This window comes from Dryobates pubescens, chromosome 11 (genome assembly GCF_014839835.1).
Source record: "Dryobates pubescens isolate bDryPub1 chromosome 11, bDryPub1.pri, whole genome shotgun sequence".
NCBI lineage: Eukaryota > Metazoa > Chordata > Aves > Piciformes > Picidae > Dryobates > Dryobates pubescens.
The window spans coordinates 15,273,477-15,297,443 of NC_071622.1; the positions used below are offsets into that span (position 1 = coordinate 15,273,477).

General features: G+C 41.8%; 1 protein-coding gene across 2 annotated transcripts in view; it reads left to right on the plus strand.

Annotated features, from left to right (window-relative positions):
- Positions 1-11,783, plus strand: part of BRINP3 (BMP/retinoic acid inducible neural specific 3) — a 232,250-nt gene extending 220,467 nt beyond the window's left edge. For both annotated transcript variants that reach the window (XM_054165573.1, XM_054165574.1), the window contains exon 8: positions 10,311-11,783. In XM_054165573.1, the coding sequence (XP_054021548.1) occupies positions 10,311-11,427 (1,117 nt within the window). In that variant the 3' untranslated portion in view covers positions 11,428-11,783. The remainder of the gene's footprint in view (positions 1-10,310) is intronic.
- Positions 11,784-23,967: the final 12,184 nt, after the last annotated feature.

The following is a 23,967-nucleotide window of genomic DNA, read 5'->3' on the forward strand; positions in this document are numbered from 1 at the left end:
CCTTACAATTTATTCAACTCTGTCATGACAGAAAAATCAAACCTCTCTTCTGCAACATGTTTTGTGGCTACAGGAAAACTTCAAGGGTTTGCTTAGAATTAAAGTTATTTTCAGTTATTTTAAAATGAGGGGGGAAAAAAAAAACCCAACATACACTGATCTCAGAATCCTAGTTTAGTTTATTTTGTTCAATATCAGAATAAGTGAGGCATGAATACAGAACTGAGTTTTGCATTCTTTAATTAAAGCCATTACTCTTAAAGGGAGGTTCTGGCCTTGGTGTAATTCTTCTGATTCTGCACAGTGAAAGAAAAAAAACCATCCTGTTGGGTTTTATACCACAGGCAATTAAATTTATAATCCAAATAGGCTAACTGTAGGTGAGGGAGGGAAATCAGACTATTATCAAAGGAAGAGAGCAAGTGACGTGTCCATAGTCATGCTCATACAGACAGAATGTGAAGGAGACAGGAATAGAATCCAGATTTTTACTTTTTTTCACCACTACCTCCATAATTATAACTGTGACAAATTTTGCAGGAGCAGAAACAGTTTTCATTTCCATTTCTGTTATCTTTTTTCCTGGGAATAAGGATGCCAAAAATAGGAATAGAGATACTGTCTCTAAACCTCTACAACCACCTCAAAGGAGGTTGGAATGAAATAGGAGTAGGTCTCTTCTCACATGCAACAAGTGGCAGGACAGGAGGAAATGGGCTCAAGTTGTGCCAGGGGACATTTAGGTTGGATATTAGGAAATTTCTTCCCAGAAAGGGTTCTCAGGCATCAGAGCAGACTGCCCAGGTAGCTGGTGCAGCCAACGTCCCTGTAGGTATTTAAAAGACATCTGGATGTGTTGCTGGGGGATGTGGTTTAGTGGCAATGGTTTAGCAGCAGTGGTGGGATTGTGAGCTGTGAGTGGTTGGACTTGATCTCAAAGGTCTCTTCCAACCTTAACAATTCTGTGATTCTGACTTCCTGATATTTTTCCTAACACTTCTGATTCCTTCCTTTCTGCTTTTGACACTATTAAGTAATTTGACTGGTATTTCCTTAATCCCTTCTGTATTATGGATTGTTGTGTAGTAAAAGCTCTCAAAGCTTATCTCTGATTTGGAACTCTTTAAATAGATCGTTGATATTACCTATGGCACAGCGGTCATTATGATTATAGCTGTGACCAAAAAAAAGGAGATTTTGCCCCACCTCCAGCTCAGGAGTGGAGTCCTCAGCACAGTAGAGACAGGGACCTGTTGAAGAGAGGCCAGAGGAGGCCATAGCAATGATGTAAGGGCTGGAAGCCCTCTGCTGTAAGACCTTCTGGTGGACTTTCAGTGCTTCAAAGGACCAATCGGGATCCAGGGACAGACTTTTGAGCAGGGTTTGTTGTGACAGGACAAGGGGTGATGGTTTGAAGTAAAAGAGAGTTTTACACTGGAGAGAAGAAAGTAAGTTTTTACATTGAGAGTGGTGAGACCCTGGCCCAGGTTACCCAGAGAGGTGCTAGATGTTCTATCCCTGGACCCGTTCCAGGTCAGGTTGTTTGGGACTCAGAGCGGCTGCACTGCTCCTGTTTGTCATCCATTTGAGAGGATTTGCAGCTGTCATTCGGAGTCTCACTGACACACCTGCAATATGAGGCACAGTAAAATAAATTCAGCTGTGTCTGAGAAGTAAACTACTGCTTCAATTTTGTGAGGCTGAAGAGACCCTTTCTTCTTCTAATCACTCACTGGCCTTCTGGTGACTGTACAGTTGGTGGTTTTACCCTGATTCCCAGAAGAAAAATTTGTTCATGTAAAGACCATCATCAAATTTAGCAGTAATTCATGCCCTTGTTGTGAATCACAGCACAGAAACAAAGTACTTGGGGTCCTATTTGTCCTTCCCAAGAGGTGATCCCACAAGATCAAGACTAGGACATTTTCAAGATGCCTTTAAGTGTATTTGGTGTTGATGTCTTACAGATTTATACTGGACTCAGCCTCCAAAGGAGGGGGGAAATAGGTAATGGGTATTTTACTGCCTATACACTTCTTGTTAAATTGTCTTCATTTTTTTACTTAGCATCTGCCTCACTGAGTACTCATCATCTGCTACTGAGCCATCTGATGTACAACAGATGTTAAGCACTTAGTGAGGCAGAGAAGGAGGTAAAAGTGTCATATTATGATTAAATACTTGCTACAGCCATTACACAGGGTGACCATACTGCTTTGTTCTTATATTTAGTGTTACACTGTACTGAACAGGAGTAAGAATGTAGTTGAAACTTGCCACTACTATTGTTCAAATGAATCTCAGACATTTTGGACGTAGAGTTATTTTGTAGCAAAACAGAAAGATTGAAGAAATCATTTAAATACACTTTAGAATTAAAGATTGAAGAGCATTTCATAAAGAGGTAGTGCAGTGCAGCGTCAGATAGAATTATTTCAGCTCCCAAATCCAATAAGATTTATCTTTCTCAGACAATTCTCATCAGAAACTTGGCCAATGTTAACAGATACATTAACTTCCACAGGATTATCATATTTTTTATCATGATTTTGTAAATGTGAGAGCAGAGCAGGCTTTCTTTACCCTGTAAGTATTCTAGCTCAAGGTATGGTAGCCATCTGCTTGGTGCATCCTATAGAACAGAAAGGTCATCCACAACGGTAGTGTCTCCATCATAAGAAGGACACAGGGCTGTTCCACTTACAATGGTGTCCCCATCCAAAGAAGGACACAGAGCTGTTCGAGGGAGTCCAGGGGAGAGCCACAAAGATGATCCAAAGGCTAGAGAACTTCTGCTATGAGGATAGGCTGAGGGAGCTGAGGTTGTTCAGCCTAGAGAAGACTTGGGGGAATATTATAGCTACCTTCTAATACCTTAAGGGAACATACAGGAAGGCTGGAGAGGGACTTTTCGTAAGCATGTCTAGAGGCAGGACAAGGCAAAATGGTTTGAAGCTGAGGGAGAGCAGGTTTAGACTGGATCTTAGGAAGAAGTGCTTCAGTACAAGGGTGGGGAGGCTCTGGAATAGGTTTCACAGTGATGTTGTAGATGCCTCTTCTCCCTGGGGGTGTTCAAGTCCAGATTGGATGAAGCCTTGGGCAACCAAGTCTGGTGGAAAGTGTCCCTGCCCATGGCAGGGAAGTTGGAATTAGATGATTTGCTGAGAGTTTAATTTCGATGGTTCAATATCAATAAACAAAGGAAGTTAAACAAACAAACAATAAAACCCCCCAAAACAAACAACAACCCACAAAAAAAAAAAACCAACAAAAAAACCCCAAAACTAAAGAACTTCTAAGGAGCTGTAATTGATTAAATATTTTGATAAGAAGTATCATATGCTTATCAAGTGTTTAATTAAATCAAATACTGATTAATTTTATTTTTTATTTCAAGTGTATGATTCCCCCAAAATAGGTTTTGATTCTATCATATCACATAATGTTACATGATAGTAAAGCACAGATTGTCTAGGGATCACATTTTGATTTGAAGCACGTTGAAGTAACCATGAATGTTGCTGAATCATAGAATGGTAGAGGTTGTAAGAGACCTCTGAAGACCATCAAGTCCAACCCCCCCTCAGTAAGAGAGGTTCATCTTGAGAACGTCACACAGAAATGCATCCATATGGGTTTGGAATATCTCCAGAGATGGAGACTCCACCACCTCTCTGGGCAGCCTGTTTCAGTGTTCCATCACCCTTAAAGCAAAGAAGTTCCTCTTCAAGTTTAGATAGAAGTTTGTGCCCATTACCCCTTGACCTGTCACAGGGCATCACTGAAAAAAAGATTAGTCCTATCTTCCTGACAATCAACATTGATGAGATCCTGCCTCAGTCTTCTCTTTTCAAGATTAGAAAGCCCCAATTCTCACAGCCTTTCTTCCTAAGAGCAATATTCCAGTCCCTTCAGCATCTAATCATCTTGCTGGTTTCACTAGGTTTGGAAGTCGGAAGTTCTGCATCTCGGTGTTTGAAAAAGCAACATAGCAGCCCAGTAAATATAATTTTCCAAATCAAATAATGATGTTTGCAGTGTCATTAAAAGAATAATTGGGAAGCTCTTTTAGCCCTCCCTCAGAAACTAATTGTCTTTATTTATTAACTTCTATAAGCAAGAAGCAACTGCTCAAGATATGCAGCCTTCATCACGAGTCCCCCATTAACACAATGAGACTATAAATGATAAGGTAAAACTGATTAAAGGTAAACGAACACTGGGAGTGTGGACAGAACAATGTCATGGGGAATGAAGCACTAAGAATTTATTACATTTGAAGAGAATAATAAAAGTATACTAAATTTTGAGCAAAGGCTCTTGCTAACTTCATTGTGGGCTTGAGAAGCTTGAAGTCAGAGATTCATGTTCTGCTCCTGTCACAGTAAACAGGAGTTTTTCCTCACACATCATCCAACTTTGAAACAAAATGAAATAACAATGAAATACAATGAAGTCCTATGGGGAGTTAGTAAATATTTTTCTTTCTGGCATCAGACTAAGGAGTGTATCTTGAATATGTCACATGGTGAATAATTAAAGAATGGAATTAGGAGTTGCATACTCAATTTTGCATAGAGTACTCAGACAGTAAAGCACTGGTTCAGACAAACAACAGAGAAAATGAAAGATTAATTAGAATTAATATAGTAGAAAGAAAACCTACTCATAGAATCATGGAATCAATTAGGTTGGAAAAGAGCTTTAAGATCACTGACCCAGAACTGCCAAGTCCATCACTACACCATGTCTCTCAGCACCATGTCTACGTGTCTTATAAATACCTCCAGGGATGGAGACTCCACCAGTGTCCTGGGCAGCCTGTTCCAGACCTTGACAACACTTTCAGGGAAAAAACTGTTCCTTGTGTCCAACCTAAACGTCCCTTGGCACAACTTGAGTCTGTTTGCTCTTACTTCTACTGGCAATAGCACTGAGGCAGGACAACTCAGTCAGTCACAAAGTTTTAGTTCAAGTAGTCATTTGTGTGGAGTGCAGCTATCCTCCCTGCACATCTGTCCTCCCTTAAGAGTCTCCATTCACCCATCAGAAGCGTCAGTATTTAATCCCACCACCTCTCTGGGATCTCAGTGAAGCCACAGCTTTGCAACTGTATCCATGCCTTCTGTTTGTTTTGCCCAGTTTGCATCCAGGCACTCAAGATGTGTCTCTAGCTGTGCCACTCTTGTAGGAGAGATTTTCCCTAGATGCTTTTTTTTAACTTAGTCCTCATTTTGACTCCAGCTCCAAGCTAATATTGCTTGAAGCCCTTCTCACAGGGGCAGCAAGTCTGCTGCCTAAGATGTCACTTGTTCTTTTCCTTTATATCCTCTCTCTCCTGAAAGAGTATCCAGTGAATGAAAAAGGTGAAGCCCAGCCTGACTTCACCAGCTGATCAGCCAGGTGTTGACCTGCAGGAGGTATCTGCTTCTAACCAAGCTTTCCCCTTGACTGCAGGGGCTGGATTTTGAAATGATCTTTTATTTCTAGGAGAAAAAGAAAGCTTTCGGAATGACATTCCAGTGTGAATTTATCTCATTAAGGATGAGTGTCTCAAATAAAGTAGGTATTGCTCCTGTTTTATGTAGTTTCACTTAATTTACTTGATTAAGTGAAAGTATGGTCTGAGATTGTGCCAGAGGAGGTTTAGGTTAAGTATTAGGAAAAATTTCTTTGCTTCAGGAGTGGTCAGGCTCCAGAACAGGCTGCCCAGGGAGGTGGTGGAGTCCCCATCCCAGGAGGTGTTCAAGAAACGTGTGGACATGGCACTTTGGGACAAGGTTTAATGGCCACGGTGTGCTTAGGTTGACAGTTGAACTCAATGATCTTAGAGGTCTCTTCCAACCAAAATGATTCTATGAAAGCAATACATTTTCAAAGAACAATTGGATTGCTTAATGGCAGCTTCAAGAAGAGTAAAGTAAGGCAGCTGTTGCTATTTTTATAAGAGAATTTATGCTTATAAATTGCTCAAAGACAAACAAGAAGAAGGTCTTGAACTCTTTTTGCTTAAAATCAGTTTAAAAAAATCAAGCTAAAGTAGAAAAAAAAAATCAGAAGGTGGTAGTTCTGAACTTTATTTGGAGTAAGGAGAAAATTCCCTCTCTCTAAAGTTCTTGGTGTTCTTTCAACCATTAAGCATCACAGCTGTAGTTGTTTTAATAAGCTAAATACTAAGTTATGAACAGATAACTAAGTTTTAGAAAGAAAACTTCCCGAATTATGCAGCTGTGTAGCTTCATGCAGGCTTTTAGACTGCTGCTTCTATCCCTTAACAAACAAACAACAACAAAAAAAGGAAAGCTCATTAAAAGTAAGAACAAAAATAATGACATGAAAGTTTTTGCTTCTCATAATACTGGAAACAGTGGCTTAGATCATTAGTAAGGTGGAAAAAATAAGCCATAAAGAGAGTGTGGCTCAAGAAATGACTAAGCCAAACCACAACAAATCTTGCCAATAAATTAATTTTGCTTGTTTAAGTAGGCTTATTTCAACAGTTTCTTCTTCCAGCAGTCCCTCAGCAGGTCTCCCTCTTTCCATCACTTTTGTGGACCAAGAGAATTCCTTCCCTGCTTCCCTGTCTCCCTTCTCTTAATCAATATGAGTAACACCAGTCTCCATTTCTTTCTTAGGCTGGCTCATTTTGCATTCCAGATACTTCTCATCTAACTATGCTCAGATGTTTCCAAAGCAGGAGTAATCCCCTTCTTTTCCCCAAACCTCTTCTATATTGCAACACTACTGTGCAGAGCATTCTTTAACTTATTTCAATGCCTAATAGCAACAACAATAATGCAGAATAGTAAGTAGCAATATCATATAAAGGAATAATCTCTAATCCTATATGCTAGATCTGAGAGAACAAGTAGATAACATATAACAGTAATCAGTTTAAAACTGCACATGATCTCTCATGCCTTCTGTGCTGGGTTAACCTAGGCTGGCTGCCAGAAACCTATCCAGACAGCTGCTCTCTCGCCCATCTCCTTTCAGAGAAGGGAAGAAAGAAATAACATTGTTGGTTAAGAAGAGCTGTCAGAAACTAGCTATAAATGGTCTGGAAGCAGCTGAACCTGCATTAGAGCAGCCTCAGGTTTCCTCTCAGGGAGATGTACTAATGTGAATCAAGATGGTCAATTGTCTCCTGGGATGCACTAAGAAAAATAGTGACCAGAAGGTAGAGGGAGGTTCGCCTCACCCTCTACTCTGCCCTAGGGCAGTCACAGAAGGAGTACCGGTTCTGGTCCTGTGCTCCCCAGTTCAGCAGAAAAAAGGAACTACTGGAGATAGTCCAGTGGAGGCTACAAAGATGCCAAGGGGCCTGGAGCATCTCTGCAAGGAGAAAAGGCTGAGAGAAGAGCAGCCTGAGAGGGGATCTTCCTGATGCAGATCAACAGCTAAAGGATGGAGGGAACGAGGATGGGACCAAACTCTTTTCAGTAGTGCCCAGTGACCAGACAAGGCATAATGGTCATGAACTGGAATCCAGGAGGTTCCATCTGAAGATGAGGAGAAAATTCTTTGGCATGAGGGTGCTGGATCCCTGGAGCAGGCTGCCCAGAGAGGTTGTGGAGTCTCCTTCTCTGGAGAGATTCCAAGCCTGCATGGACATTGTTCTCCTGGTCAAGCTGCTGTGGGTGACCCTGCTTTAGCAGGGAGGTTGGACTGGATGATGTCCAGAGGTCCCTTATGACCCCCACCTTTATTATTTTATTTATTCTGTAATTACTGTGCCTCCCCACTGACATTCAGTGACACTGAATGCAGCTCAATAAAGCAACATTCAGTTATCCACCCATCCAAATATTTTGGAAAGTATCTAAAATTAGGCTTCAAAAATTCATAGCCGATGTGTAGTTTAAAGCTAATTATGCCTGAGCTCCAATCCAGGACAAGTGCTCAACCTTCAGGCCATACAGAAATTTACTGTCCATTCTAACACAATGCTGAGCTATTAATCGCTGCTGAAAAATGAACTTAGTCATGTGGCCCTGGCTTTGGAGAACAGGCACCTTTAGCTTTCTTCTTACTAGAATCTGTCATGCAAACATGTCCCTAGATGGTAGGAATTATGTGGAGTGTTTGATGTTTTGTGTCAGTGAGCCAAGAAGATTTAATCTCTATGGATAACACTTTGTGATACAGAGAAAATCCTTGCAGTAAGTCTTCAAATGCTTTTCCTCTACTGAGATGAATTCCAAAGCACAGCTGTATAGCTCAGAGTTGATCTATGCTAAGTGAGGTTTTCTGGACATGTACTTCTAATATACAGGAAGATTTTTCAGAGGCATGGATTTCTTTTGACAAGAGGAGTGGAAGAGAATAATAAAATTCACATTTACAAATCTGATCAGTATCAACAGTTGAATGAGCAGTAGTCCTGTAGCACCAACTGGTAGTAACAGTACAAGCAGAAAATGTGGTGATTAAAAAGAAAATGACATATTCTTGAAATCTGCCTTCTTATGTGTCCAAGGGAACAAGTCAAAATAAGGTGGCAACTTTATGAAGGTTCTGGTGAAGCAAATGGAAGCACCCAACAATCTAAAGGAACATAACAAACCCCAGACTTTTCTGTATTACATTCATCACCTTTTAGAACTCAGAATCAGTCCTTAAAGAAGCAAGGAGAGGCCATAAAAGCGTTAGGAAAAAGCTCTAATGACAGACCTCTCAAAGATTAGTTTAATTCCTTTGGACAAGGATCATTCTGTTTTGATTGCTGTGATGCATCACAGGACTAATAGCAATAAGAGAGACCACGTGAGACAGCCTGACTACAAAGTTCATCCTGCAATGTGAAACAGGGTCATAACACACCTGAACTACAGCTCCTGGGAGCTGCCAGGGCAAGCTCAGCAGGTACAGATTACTCACACAACCCGCACAGAGTACACAGAAACTTCCTGTTCTGGAAGTGAGTTCCATTCAGTTTTAGAATAACTTTTATATTGTGCCATTGACCTTGCTTGTAGAGTGGATGTTATAATTTTTTTACAAGGAAATAAAGGAATAAACCTACTAACATAATTTTCCTTAATGCTGATTTTCAAATAAGCACAAAGAAGAATGGTGTTAAGGCATTCACATCATACATAATAGTATATTTACTTCTAGAAAACACTAAGAGGAGATATGTAGATAGATACATAGATAGATGGATATATATATATATGTAAACTAAGCTAAGCAAACAAGATTTCAACCCCCAACCAGAAAAAGAGAAAGGAATCAAAAATAGTCCCCAGAGCATTCAATGATGTAGTCTTACTGATCTTTATTTTCATGTTTCTGAAGAAGCAGACTTGGAGATACCATCAGTTTTTAGTTTTAGCATTTATTTTATAGCCAGGAAAAAAAAATGCAATTCTGAGCTATTCCGTGCTTGAGACAAATTCAGGTGTGACTTAAAAATTAAGTCAGCAGTAAATGAGGCTCTTGCATTTTGAAACAACGCAATGCAAAAGAAGAAACTGCAACCATTGTCACTCATGGGGCAGCAGCAGACAGCATCAACCAAAAGAAGTTCTTGAAATGGTGCGCATCACTAGGATTAGTCAGAACTGAAACCCGCAGACTACTGGCAATGTCCATGTCACCTTGCTTTTCCCATTGTCTTTCTTCTAATGTCTGTGCCCCATCAGCCTAAACTGTTGGTTTCAACATCTCCTTTCCCACACTGATGTAGGATATTCACCATTGATTCTAGTGAAAGCAAAAGGAGATGACAAGAAGAACATTGAAGGGATCTTAAAACGCCACCTCCAGAGATGAAATGCAAACAGAGCATTCTTCCTGCAGGGATATTGTGCTGGAATTCATTGGAAGAAACAAGACTGATTCGATTTCAGTGGGGTGCAGGGTCCTATTTGTTATTCCAGGGGAGCATTTTGGCTGACTGTATGTAAATCAAAGTGGCCCCAGCCAGCAACAAGAAAGCTTCCCAGCTTGCAAAAATCTTCATAATGAAGTAGAGAAATGGTACAGAGTTGCACACACTTAGATACATCCCTGATCAAATAGCACGAGGAAAAATAATCTCAGCTGCACACTACTTCAAGATGTTAATCTGAAGATGAGCATAGGAAAATAGCTCTGTCAGCTCTGCTGTGATTTCGCATTGTTAAAAGGCAATTTATATATTGCATTAGTCTGACAGCAGGTGCTGTCATCTGACCTTAGAGCCTTCATCTGCTCCTATAAACAGCTTGATTTTCCTCTTTCCAATAAACAAATAAATAAAATGCTGTATTTACTGCTTGTAGGTCTCTCTCTTTGTGTTAAAATAACTTATTTTAACTTTGCAGATCTTCCAACTATTGGCTCAACCGCATCCAGTCCTTCCTCTACTGCAATGAAAATGGCCTTCTGGGAAGCTTTTCTGAAGAGACTCACACATGCACCTGCCCTAATGACCAGGTTGCCTGCCACGGATTCCTTCCCTGCACAGTTGGAGATGGCTCAGCGTGCCTGAGCTGTGCTCCTGACAATCGCACCCGCTGCGGGAGCTGCAACGCCGGCTACATGCTGAGCCAAGGCCTTTGCAAGCCTGAAGTGGCAGAATCGACAGAGCACTACATTGGGTTTGAGACTGACCTTCAGGACCTGGAGATGAAGTACTTGTTGCAGAAGACAGACAGGAGGATTGAGGTCCATGCCATTTTCATCAGCAACGACATGCGCCTCAACAGCTGGTTTGATCCTTCTTGGCGCAAGCGGATGCTTCTTACTCTTAAGAGTAACAAGTACAAGTCTAGCCTGGTCCATATGATACTGGGCCTCTCCCTACAAATTTGTCTAACTAAAAACAGCACCTTAGAGCCCGTCCTTGCTGTTTACGTCAACCCTTTTGGGGGCAGCCACTCTGAGAGCTGGTTTATGCCTGTGAATGAAAACAATTTCCCAGACTGGGAGCGGACTAAGCTGGACTTACCCCTGCAGTGTTACAACTGGACGCTGACTCTGGGCAACAAGTGGAAGACGTTTTTTGAGACCGTGCACATCTATTTGAGGAGTCGAATAAAGTCGAACGGTCCAAATGGCAACGAGAGCATCTACTATGAACCCCTGGAATTTATTGATCCCTCAAGAAATCTGGGCTACATGAAAATCAATAACATCCAAGTGTTTGGCTACAGCATGCATTTCGACCCAGAAGCAATTCGGGACTTGATTTTGCAGCTGGACTACCCCTACACTCAGGGATCGCAGGACTCAGCGCTTTTGCAGCTGTTGGAGATACGGGATCGTGTAAATAAACTCTCTCCACCTGGTCAGCGTCGCCTAGACCTCTTCTCTTGCTTGCTCCGTCATAGACTCAAACTGTCTACCAGTGAAGTGGTGAGGATCCAATCTGCTTTGCAGGCCTTTAATGCCAAATTGCCAAACACAGTGGATTATGACACAACCAAATTATGTAGTTAACCATAAATGTGAAGCACAACACAAAACCTTGAAGGAGTTTTTACAGTGCTTTTGTGGAACAGTTTATGTTTGGAAGAGTAAATTTAAATTGTCTTTTCAATATCTGTCTTATATCAGTCAATACTGTTGGATGGCAATTTACACACATGAACTTGCTGACAATGAATATATTATACCTGCAGTTTTGGTTTATGAATGAAATAAATACTGACACCAGTCTAGAAGACATTCTACTTTTTACAATAAATTTCATTTGTAATTTTATATGTTCCGTGGCAATGCTTTTGTGCATTACATCCTCTAGAGGGAACATAGAAGGATACCAATAAAATTTTGTAGCTGAACAGTTATTAAAAAGAAATGCTGTGGGATTCTTCTTTCTTACACAAAAGTAGTAGCCTTGGTACACTTTTGTGTGTGTTGAACACAGGAGGTGCAGGTAAAGGGAAAACAGTTTTGAGCAGAGCTTGTAGAGAAGCCAAAGCCATAGGATATTTTAAGTCTTAGGATGTGGATCTAAATGTTCGTGCTGAGCTGAAGGGACAAGTGGAGTGATGCTAATCAGTTTTTGCCTGCTTGGACAGAAAACATCGCAAAGGAAAGCAGTGGAGATGGAGAACAGCAGCTAAAGCGGGCCACTCTCCTTTCTGAAAAAGGCAGAAGGTTGGGGGAGACAATCTTTAAGGTCCCTTCCAACCTAAGCCATTCTATGATTTAGTTGCTACAACCAAGACTTTCCTAAGGCACGTACTTCTCGAGGTGCTTAACATGACATAGAGCCTCCCAGAGTGATAACATTGAGTGCTTTTAGGATGGGCATGAGGTTAGGATGGTGTGCTGCAGAGTAATGAAAGCTTGCATGTGTAGGGTCAGTGCTAGACCAGTAACTAGATGAATGGCAGAGGCTCTCTGTGAACCACTCTGACTTCCCAAGGGGAAGAGAAAGGGAAGAAGGGAGAGAGACTGGTAGGGTGGGAAAGCTAAGAGAGATTTAATGAGGAAAAAAAAAAACAAAACCAAACAAATAGATATAAGCCAGTCTTGAATCTAACTCTTAATTGCAATGATGTCTCTGTAGTCACCACTGATGCTGGGGGCAGGCACTGGGGAAGTCTCAGACTGGGAACTAGGTTCAGGAAATAAATAGATTCTGGAACTAGATTCAGGCGCACATGGATCAGGATTGAAAGCAGAAGGGACAGAGTCCTCCTGGGACACCAGACAGTGAAGAAGAGGCTTGACCCACGTGATCCCTCAACTTTCTCTTGAAGGTGCCATCCATGGGATGCAGTCCCTTGGTGGGCAGTTGAGGGTCACCTCTCCCATCTGTCCCTCCCCACTTGTGCCACCTCTGCCTTCCTGTACCCCAAGGTGGGGCACAAACTATGGCAGTACCCTTGGTCTGCAGAGGAGGAAGTCTGAGGCAGAACCTTTCTGCAGCCCAGTCCTTGGCAGAAACTCTCTCCCTATCAGTTTCTCCCTGTTAGAAGCAGCCTCTGGCTGTGCAAACCTGCCCTGAACTTCAGAAAGTGCCTCACTGAACAGAGACTGAGCTGAGCAGTCACAGCACTGAACAGAATTGTCTCTGGTCTAGTTCACACCAGGACAGACAGCGATGTGCATCTGAAGCTATCAGTGTCGACGCATTTAGATATTCCCCTCTATTTTTTGACACATTTTAGTCTGGTATGTGACTATATGAAAGAGAAATAGAGCTAAATAAATGTCAGTGCTAGTTGCAACAGCTGATGTGGGGTTGTCTGCTCTCTGGACACCACTGCACTAATTAGCGTATGTCTACCTATGATCTCCTGTTCAGCATACAGCAAACAGAAAAAAAGGAAAAAACCTCCTGGGAGGCAGCGATGGTTTTGCTCTGAAAAAATACTCCCCTTCGAGGGCCTAATACAGTGTGGTCACAGTTCAAACACATTACAAGAGCTTTCTCATGTTAAAAAATGGCTTTTTGTCATTTCTCAGCTGACATGAAAGGGGAAAGAGAAGAAGAGGATTAAAACCAATCTAGGTGTGTGCATATCAAGCTATGATTCTTCTGTGGGGAAGGAGGAACAAAGAATCTTTGAAGTCCCTTTGGGATCTCACCTCATTGCAGGTATGTAACTCATTCGAAGAGCATTTAGCTACAGCAGGGATAAATGCAGCAGAAGACCAGAAATAGGAAGATTAGGCACAATTGCTTAGTCTGAATGTGACACAAGAAAATAGACCATAATTAGCATTGAACACACAACATTATGCCTGACATACTTTGCTTGCTCTCAGCAGGGAAGAAAATGTATGGTTTAAATGTGCATAAAAGAACTACAAAAGCTCATTAATGCTATAATCTTCTTTCATGTGCTCCTTTTGTTGAGCCCCCCCAACACCAGTTTATCAGGACATTACTCCTTTGCCTACGAAATGAAGGCATCATAACATGAGAGAAAATTATTGTCATGGGAGTTAGATTTCCAAATAATGGAATGGTCTGGATTGTAAAGGGCCTCCAAAGGTCATCTAGTCCATATCTACAGCCATAGATCATAGAATCATAGACACACAGACTAGTTTGGGTTGGAAAGGACCTTTAAAGCTCATCTAGTCCAATTCCCCTGCAGTCAGAAGCAACAACTACAACTAGAGCAGGTTACTCAATTCTGAGACAACCTGACCTGGAATGGTTCCTGGCACAGGAATATATACAACTTGCCAAATGAATAAGATTAATTCAACCAGTTGTGCTTGCAGAAGCTGAAAGCAGCTCATCACCTCTTCTAGCAGCATAACAAATTGATCGCGTCCTTTAGTAAGCACACAGACTGCTTTGGCTCATACAAGCAGGGTTTTCAAAGACATGTAATTCTGCAGGGTGTCAGTGGTGTGAAAATTGCTTAAAACAACAACAAAAAAAAGCTGATTTTCTTCTACTGATGTTCTATGAATTTAATTCCTCTATAGCTGTCCAATGCTTAAGATTTTACTACCACAATCAGTGTTTCTTGAGGGGACTCGTTTGGACCGGCTGAGGGAACTGGAGTTGCTTATTCTGGAGGAGAGGAGGCTGAGAAGAGCCCTCATTGCTCTCTGCAATGCCCTGAAAGGGGGTTGGAGTGAGAGGTGGGTGCTGCTCCCTTCTCCTCAGTGTCAGGTGATAGAATGAGAGGAAATGGGCTGAAAATGTGCCAGGGAAGGTTCTGTTTGGAGATTAGGATAAAATTTCTTTCCTGCATTGAAGCAGACTGCCCATTGAGGTGGTAGAATCACCATCCATCCCTGAAGGTGTTGAAGAAAGGTATGGACATCACACTTTAGGACATGGTTTAATGGCCATGGTGGTGTTAGTTTGACGATGGGACTTGATGATCCTAGAGGGCTTTTCCAAATAAAACAATTCTATGACAGAAGTAGATATAAAAGTACTTATTTAGCAGCATCACAACTGCATTTTTTATATTTGGATCTATAAAGTTAAGAAGAGGACTGAGCCACTAAGCATTTTAAAATGCTGAATTGTCAACACAAAACAGAAAGCATAAATTCTTAGTTGCAGGTTTTAGCTGGACAACTGAACACATTACATTTTCTAGCCAGCCATAATTTAACTATAAATATGGAAAACCACCAAGTGTTTATTTTCCTGCCTAATTTCGCAGCTCCAAGCAATTTAAGAGAGCAAAATGAATAAATGCAACTGACAGAATGGAAATATCACTGTTACTTCTAATGAGTCTTCAGTTAAATGGAATATATTGATGACATTTTTTTTCCTTCATCAAATAAAAGCAATGCAGTCCCTGTCATATTCTCCTACCCAAATATATTGGAGTAATTTTATCACTTCAGTTCATCCCAGGCATGTCTGAAAAGTTTTATGTGGTTGTATGTTAAAGTAGCTGGAATGTAAACACACACACACACACACACACACACACACACACACATACTTCTTCATTCTACTTGTGTAGCTACTTTTTTTTTCTTTAAGAGGCAACTTTTAGTATCTATGATAAAGTCAAGAAAAGCTGTTATACAAAGATCTCAGATACACAGAGCAGTAATTCCCCTGCAAGTCCAGATATTTGACTTGAAGGTTAATAGATGTCATTTCCACAGAAGCACTCAAGGAACAAGCCATTCCTGAGGAGCTGTAAGCAAGCTCTTTGTTACACTGATATAAGGTAACCCATTGCAGATGGATGAAGCCATCCACACCTACATGGAGCAATTCATCTGGTAAAACTTAAGGCATCTAAAGTACAAGTATAGAATCATAGAATGAGCTGGGCTGGAAGGAACTTACACAGGTCATCTAATCCAACCCTCCCGCAGTAAACAGGAGCATCCTCCACTAGATCAGGCTGCCCTTGTTGAGCCTCACCTTCAATATCACAGGGATGGGGCCTCAACTACCTCCCTGGAAAACCTATTGCAGTGTTCCACTACCTTCATGGTAAAGAATTTGCTCCTAACCTCCAATCTAAATCTACGGTTCTCTAGTTTGAAACCATTTCCCCTCATCTTGTCACTGAAGGCCTTTGCACACAGTCTCTCTCCATCCTTCCTGTAGGCCCCTTTCAGGTACTTGAAGGCTGCTATTAGGTCTCTCTGGAGCCTTCTCTTTTCCAGGTTGAACAGCCCCAGCTCCCCCAGGCTCTTTTCATAGTAGAGGTGTTAAAATTTCGTGATTGTTTTGGTGGCCCTCCTCTGGACCCATTCCATGAGGTCCATGCCCTTCCTGTATTGAAGACTCCAGAGCTGGACATAGCACTTAAGTGAGGTCTTATCAGAGCAGAGTAAAACTCTGAAGTGAAATTCAGACATTTCAATCAATAGCCTACGTCTGTCCATCAACTGTCCAAAGATCCCAGGCTCTTATTCTAGGTTAGATGTTGGTTAGCATGAGTATCAAGCCACAAACAAAAATGGGCAGAAATCCTAAGGCTGTTATGAATACTGCTGAGCTTTGAACCATTCCCCAGGAAATTCTGCAACAGAATTTCCTAGAGGACAGGAAAAAAAACCCATAACCAAAACCAACCAACCAAAACAGAAAAACCAGTGAGAAGTGATTAAGAGATACATGGCATAACCATGGAGGAAGCTTTGTTAGTGGACTGCAATTCAGCAGGGTGTGATGTAGCTTGATGTGAAGACTACTTCAGAATCACAGGCCTTAAGGAGATATTTGTAAAATATTAGGAGACCATGCAAAATCTTCTTATGAAATATGATGCTTGAATTGATAACTGAGTTTCCCCCTCGTAGGTTCTGGGAAATTTCCCTAAATCAAATTAAACTCAGAGAGTTCAGCCTGCCTCGTAAATCACTAGCCTGAATGAGGCATCTTTCAAGTGATGCATGTCCAAGTCAGGCAGCATGAGGATGAATTTGATGACACAAAAATGAGCTTGTTATACTGGATAAAACTCTGAATAGACACCTTTTATACCTTGCCTAGACAATTGCAAGTGAGGATAACTTTTCACAGAATCACAGAAAGTTTAAAGGCTGGAAGGGACCTTGAAAGATCATGCAGTCTAACTCCTCTGCCAGAGCATGGTCATCAAGGGCAGGTCATTCAGGAACGTATCCAGCTGGGTTTTGAATGTCTCCAGAGAAGGAGACTCCACAACCTCTCTGGGCAGCCTGTTCCAGGGCTCTGTCACCCTCACACAAAAAAGTTTTTCCTTGTGTTCATGTGGAATGCCCCTTGCTCCACCTTGCACCTGCTTTCCCCTAGGCTTAACCACCCAGCTTCTAGGAAAAAACCCAAAGTATTTTGGCTAACCTGAGTAATATTAAAGGTACTGATAGCAAGACAAGAGAAGTTCAAGCAGGAAGCCTCATGAGGCTCAGTGCTAAGGTTTTGCAAACCCATTAAAAAGTTTGTGAGCTGTTACTGCCATTGCCAATAGCTTATTGCAGCCTTACAGGATCATAGATTGGTTTGGGTTACAAATGACCTAGATGCAACCCCCTGCCCATGGCCAGGGATACCTTACATGTGCTCAAGCACCATCCAACTTGGGCTTGAGCACCTCCAGGGCAGGAGCATTCCACAGTGTCCTTGGGCAACCTGTTCTAGTGTCTCACCACCCTCACTGTAAATAATTTCTTCCTATTCTCCACTGTAAATCTCCCATCTTCCTGATCAAAGCCATTGCCCATTGCCCTATCAAAACAAGCCCTTGTAAAATGTTCCCTTCAGGTACTACAGGCAAGTTTAAAGTTAATAGATGCCTACTGCTACCTTAAAGATTATTTCTCTGAAACATCTGTATTAGCCCCAAGAAGTTTTAATTAACAGTAAAATAAATTCAGCTTAACCTCACCACTGTAGTTTTTTAATTGTTATTTACACCAGCAACGAACATGAAAAACCCAAACCTTTTATAACCAGCTTGTTTTCACATCAGGTACTTTGTATCAATACCCAGGCAACTCAACCAACTTGAAGTAATTTCATACACAGGAGGATTTGGTTATCAAGCACAGCAAAGTGGAGGGAGGCCAGGAATAAAAAGGAAACAAACATTTAGAATAGAATAGAATAGAATAGAATAGACCAGGTTGTAAGAGACCTTCATGATCATTGTGTCCAACCCATCATCTAGCACCATCTAATCAACTAAACCATGGCACCAAGCACCCCATCAAGTCTCTTCCTAAACACCTCCAGTGATGGTGACTCCACCACCTCCCCAGGTAGCCCATTCCAATGGGCAATCACTCTCTCTATGAAGAACTTCTTCCTAACATCCAGTCTAAACCTCCCCTAGCGCAGCTTGAGACTGTGTCCTCTTGTTCTGGTGCTGGCTGTCCGGGAGAAGAGACCAACCCCCACCTGGCTACAACCTCCCTTCAGGTAGTTGTAGAGAGCAATAAGGTCTCCTCTAAGCCTCCTCTTCTCCAGGCTAAGCAAGCCCAGCTCCCTCAGCTTCTCCTCATAGGGCTTGTGCTCCGAATCCCTCACCAGCTTTGTTGCCCTTCTCTGGACATGTTCCAGCAAGTTAACTTTCTCAGCTTTCCTCCTGCAGGAGTTTTACTCCTGGCACTTACACTTCCTACTTGTCCATAAAATCTCTAATACAGAGTGCTGTGTCAATCCCCATATCTGACTGAGGATTTCAGAAATGCTAATAACAAGAAATAATTATTTACTGGAAGAGGATTTTCAGCAATGCTCTGGTCCACCCTAGCAAGCCGACAATTTGAGATATCCCTGTGGAACTGGGGTGATGGCAGAGTTTCCATTTAGAAGGCCGTTGGCTTGCCTTTCTTTTCATTTCCAGAGTGCTTCATTAAGTTTACAAACGTTTCATTAAGTTTTATTAAACACATTAAGCTAAGTGTAAAGAGCTGCACTTTGCACACTGGACTCTGTGGGAAAAGCCCATTATCCGGAGTCATCATGAGTGATCTATGAGTGCTTTGGCTAATTTGTGGCTTGAAGGAGGGTCATTTTTACCTGCTGTTTATTTAAGAGAATGAATGAACATTTCACCACACAGATCATACAAATAAAATCAATCACATTTTGATTAGCTATTTTAGCTTTTTTTCTTTTTTTTTCTTTGTGTTTTAATTTCCCTCTAGCAATTATATATCCTCCCTGACAGCAGGCAGAGAACTGAAATCATTTAGGAAGTATTGATGTTTTGCCAACTCAGGCATTTACTGTAAGTCTGATGATACCTGATTAATGTTTTAAAGTCCAGGTAAAACTGTCATTGAGTGAATCTTCACTGTGCACAAAAAAGTTTCTGGTTCTCAGGCTTGACTAGAAAATAGTGGGGAATATAATGGAAAGGCAGAGGGGAGTAGCCTTTCAGGTGTGGTCAGCAGGAGCAGGGAAGTCATTCTGCCCCTGTACTCAGCACTGGTTAGGCCATACCTTGAGTATTGTGTCCTGTGGGAAGAGGATATCTACCATTATAGTGTCCAGTTCTTGGCCCCTCAGTTTAGGAAAGATGTTGAGTTGCTGGAACTTGTCCAGAGAAGTGCAACAAAGCTGGGGAGGGTTTTGGAGCACAAGCCCTATGAGGAGAGGCTGAGGGACATGGGATTGTTTAGCCTGGAGAAGAGGAGGCTCAGAGGTGACCTTATTGCTGTCTATAACTACCTGAAGGGAGGTTGTAGCCAGGTGGGGGTTGGTCTCTTCTCCCGGACAGCCAGCACTAGAACAAGAGGACACAGTCTCAAGCTGCACCAGGGGAGGTTTAGGCTGGATGTTAGGAAGAAATTCTTCATAGAAAGAGTGATTAGCCATTGGAATGGGTTGCCCAGGGAGGTGGTGGACTTTCTATCACTGGAAGTGTTTAGGAAGAGACTTGATGGGGTGCTTGGTGCCATGGTTTAGTTGATTAGATGGTGCTGGATGATGGGTTGGGCTCAATGATCTAGAAGGGTTTTTTCCAACCTGGTTAATTCTATTCTATTCTATTCTATTCTATTCTATTCTATTCTATTCTATTCTATTCTATTCTATCCTATCCTATCCTATCCTATCCTATCCTATCCTATCCTATCCTATCCTATCCTATGCTAATGGCAAGTTCCATACCAGACTCAAACTAAAAGAAAAATACAAAATTTTACAAGCTGCAAAAGCCACTGAAGGTTCTGATCTATAACATCTCTCATTTCTCTAGCAAATAAAATCTTCTCAGTGGCCTTGCTTTGAGTACAACTGATACCAGTGGCTGAAACTCCCTGATGAAGAATCAAACCCAATAATTAGACTAATTCAAGTTCTCAAATTTACAAAGCAATCTTGTGCTTTTCAAGCCTGGTTCTGAGGTTCAAAGTCTTGGTTTTTCTGTTGTTATGCTAAATATATGTAATTTATGTTAATATATCTCTCTGATTAATGTGTTGGGGGTTTTTACTTGGAAGCTCACAACTAATCAAACCCCTTTTTCTCTCCTTGGCTGAACTTTAAGTTTTATATTCAAAATTTTTTGTACGCTGCAATATTATTGTCTCCTTGAGAAGATGATACTGGTTTTAGAGAAGAATAAATTCTTCATTCAACATATTCAATATTTTTGTCTTAGTCCACACATACCTTGTGTTATCAGGATTGAACCTTAAATAGAATTAATTATTATATCAATGGAGCATCGAATCTGCACTAATGAAACTCTGAGAGTGAGGAAGAAAGAAACAGCCCTGCAACACCCAGGTGAGAGAAGGAGGAACATCAGACATTCCTCTGCAGCCAATGGAAGGACCATAATGGGGTAGATATGCATCCAGCCTGCAGCCTGTGCAAAGGACCCCACACCAGGACAGACTTAACCACAGAACCACCAAATCACAGAATGTTAGGTGTTGGATGGGACATCCAGGGATCATTGAGTCCAATCCTGCTGACAGAACAGGATTACCTAGGGCAGGTAACACAGAAACACATCCAGATGGGTCATGAAAGTCTCCAGAGAAGGAGACTCCACAACCTGGGCAGCCTGTTCCAGAGTTCTGTCACCCTCACACTGAAGAACTGCAGCCAGTGGAGAGCACTCAGGCTGTAGCAGGGCAGGAGAGGAATAGAGGATGGTGGAAGTTGTTGGTTTAATATGGCTTCTGTTTTGTTGTGGTTTAACCCCAGGCAGCCATATTTTCCCCAGTGGGATGAGCAAAGCAAGTAGGACAGTAGAAGTGACATAAACTCTTGTGTTCAAGATTGACATAAAGACAGTTTAATAGATAAGGCAAAACCCTCACACACGAGCAAAGCAAAACAATGAAGATGTGCAGCCATCATCAAGAACGCAGAGTTCCATGACCTGTAACAATGACTTGGGGTGACAAATGGCATCACTCCATCTGTTCTCTCATTCCTTCTTCTTCCCCCAGATTTATATACTGAGCATGATGTGACATGGTCGGAAACATCCTTTCAGTTACTTGGAGTCAGCTGTCCCAGCTGTGTTCCCTCCCAACTCCTTGTGCACCCCCATCCTGCTCTCTAGTTGAGTGGGGTATGGAGCAGAAATAATCTTGACTCAGTAGTAACCACAATGTCACTCCGTGAGCACCACTGTTTGCAGCACAAATCCAAAACACAGGCACACACCAGCTACTGGGAAAAGGATTAACTCTATCCCACCCAAACCAGGAAGTATTTTATACTATCCATCTCTGGTTTTAATTAGCAACAAATAATCAGTTGGTCCCAAAGAGTTTTAAAATTGTAGTCACAGAATGGCTGGAGCTGGAGCTGGAGTCTTCTCTTCTTCAAACTGAACAGCCCCAGGCTCCTCAGCCTACCCTCATAGCAGAAGAGCTTCAGTCCTTGGATTATCTTTGTGACCCTCCTCTGGACTCACTCCAACAGCTCTGTGTCGTGCTTATGATGGGGACACCAGAACTGGACGCAGTATTTCGTGTAAGATCTGACAAGAGCAGAGTAAAATCAGGAAATGACTTCGGTATGGAGAACCAAGATCTGGGCTTACCTGTGTTTACTAAATCAAGGCATAATTCACCAGTAGGTCACTTTGCCATAATCTTAGCCTTAGATTCATAGATTCATAGAATCACTTAGGCTGGAAAATACCCATTCCATAAATCCTACTGTCAGACCACTCACAGCCTACAGATAGCACAGACAGAGCTACTATTTACTGTAATGTATTACAGCTCAATGTGAAAGCTTTTTCAATGGGAGATATGTGTCTGAGCAAAGTGAGGAGTGAATCATCTAAAAGAACTCTGTAGCCCATTCAGAGCTTCCTCATGAGACGTGCTTTTATCTTCCAGATCAATAAAAGTTCAAAGAATCTAAGAGGCAGGACATGCCTGAGGACTCTCCATCTAGCTGGGTTGTGTGGTGAAGCAGTGTATTTGCATTGATTTTAGCTGCTGTAAAGATGGGTAAGAAGTTTCATTTATAGTAGCTGTAGCTTGGTGAGCTAAATAAGAACCTGGGCAGAACTCGGCTGTTGCCTCCCTTGACATCTCTGGGACCATGTCTTAACCACTTCTGTGATACATACATTTGTACATATCAAGACTCTAGGGCCTATCTCTAATGTAAACCACCTTTTTCTTTTGGTTTCTAGGTTGTTGTACATTACAGTTTCCTTGTGTTGAAAGGATCAACATTACAACCAAGGATGCAGATGTTTGTGGTCTCATGACCATTTCTACAGCATGACAGATTGAACTCAATGAGTCCCAGCCCTGCACAATGCACCTCTATTTAAAATGTGGGCATTGCATTAGTTGTAAATTACATAAGATAGAAGATGCCTGGTTTTCATACATGAAATATCTATGTCTATCATATCCACTACTTTACATCTTACATCTTAGTAAGACATATTTCTGTAGGTAGTTGGCACCTAAACTAAATGGAAGGTATTAATTAGCACTTTTCAATCATTTTCATCCTTGTCAAGTTCTTTGCAGTCTTTCATTCTTAGGTGAACACATTTTTAACTCATAAAACCCTGCAGCCTAAACCACCATATATGACTACTCTGCACAATGAGGAATGAGCCAGAGAACTGCAAGTTTCCATCAGGTTCTAAATTACCCTGAGATCTGAAGGTGTGTAAGAGAGAAAGAACCATTAGATTTACCTCTAATTATGACTGCTGATGTGCTTAAAACTTCCTGCAACCTGAGCAAACACAGAGAGACACTTCTTAATTCCTGCTGAAAGTTGTGAGACCCGTAGTCTGTCACTTTCTGACCTTCACAGGGAGTAAATTCAAAGCGAGAGTTTCTCTCTCTTTCCTCTTCCTCTATGAATCACTAAACACCGTTGGAGCCTGAAAGTCTTGCTTGAAAGAATCTGTACTAATTACTTCTCATCAACCTAAAATCCAGTGACAGCTCCTATTAGTAGAACTATTTATTTTGTGACCACCTTTTCAGCTCTGCTCTGAAACAGAGATTTTTTTTTTCACATTCCCAAGAAAACAGCCTTTCCCTGTTATCAGCTGATGAGAATAAAATCTACTGCCTTTCTTCTTTCCAGTCTGAATTCATCATCCTTTTTTCTTTGCTAATGAAATTCTGTCCTTACAGATTGAGGTCAGTTTAACCTGGCCAAGAAAGAGGAGTCATATAGTATTTCTTGGCTGATAAAAAGACAAGGGCAGTTCTGCTGAAATTAAAGCTCCTTAACATGGAAAAGTCTTGACCCAGGTGATCCCTCAGCTTCCTCCTGAAGGTGCCATCCATGGGATGCAATCCCTTGATGGGCAGTTGAGGGTCACCTCTCCCATCTGTCCCTCCCCACTGGTGCCACCTCTGCCTTCCTGCACCCCAAGGTGGGGCACAAACTGTGGCAGTGCCCCTAGTCTGCAGAGGAGGAAGTCTGAGGCAGAAACTTTCTGCAGCCCAGCCCTTGACAGGAACTCTGTCCATCAGCTTCTCCCTGCTAGAAGCAGCCCTGGCTGTGCAAACCTGCCCTGAACTTCAAAAAGTGCCTCACTGAGCAGAGGTTGAGCTGAGAAGTCGCATCACTGAACAGAATTAGTTCTGTCTGCTCTAGCTCAAACCCGGACACAGATCAAGAGTGAGTTT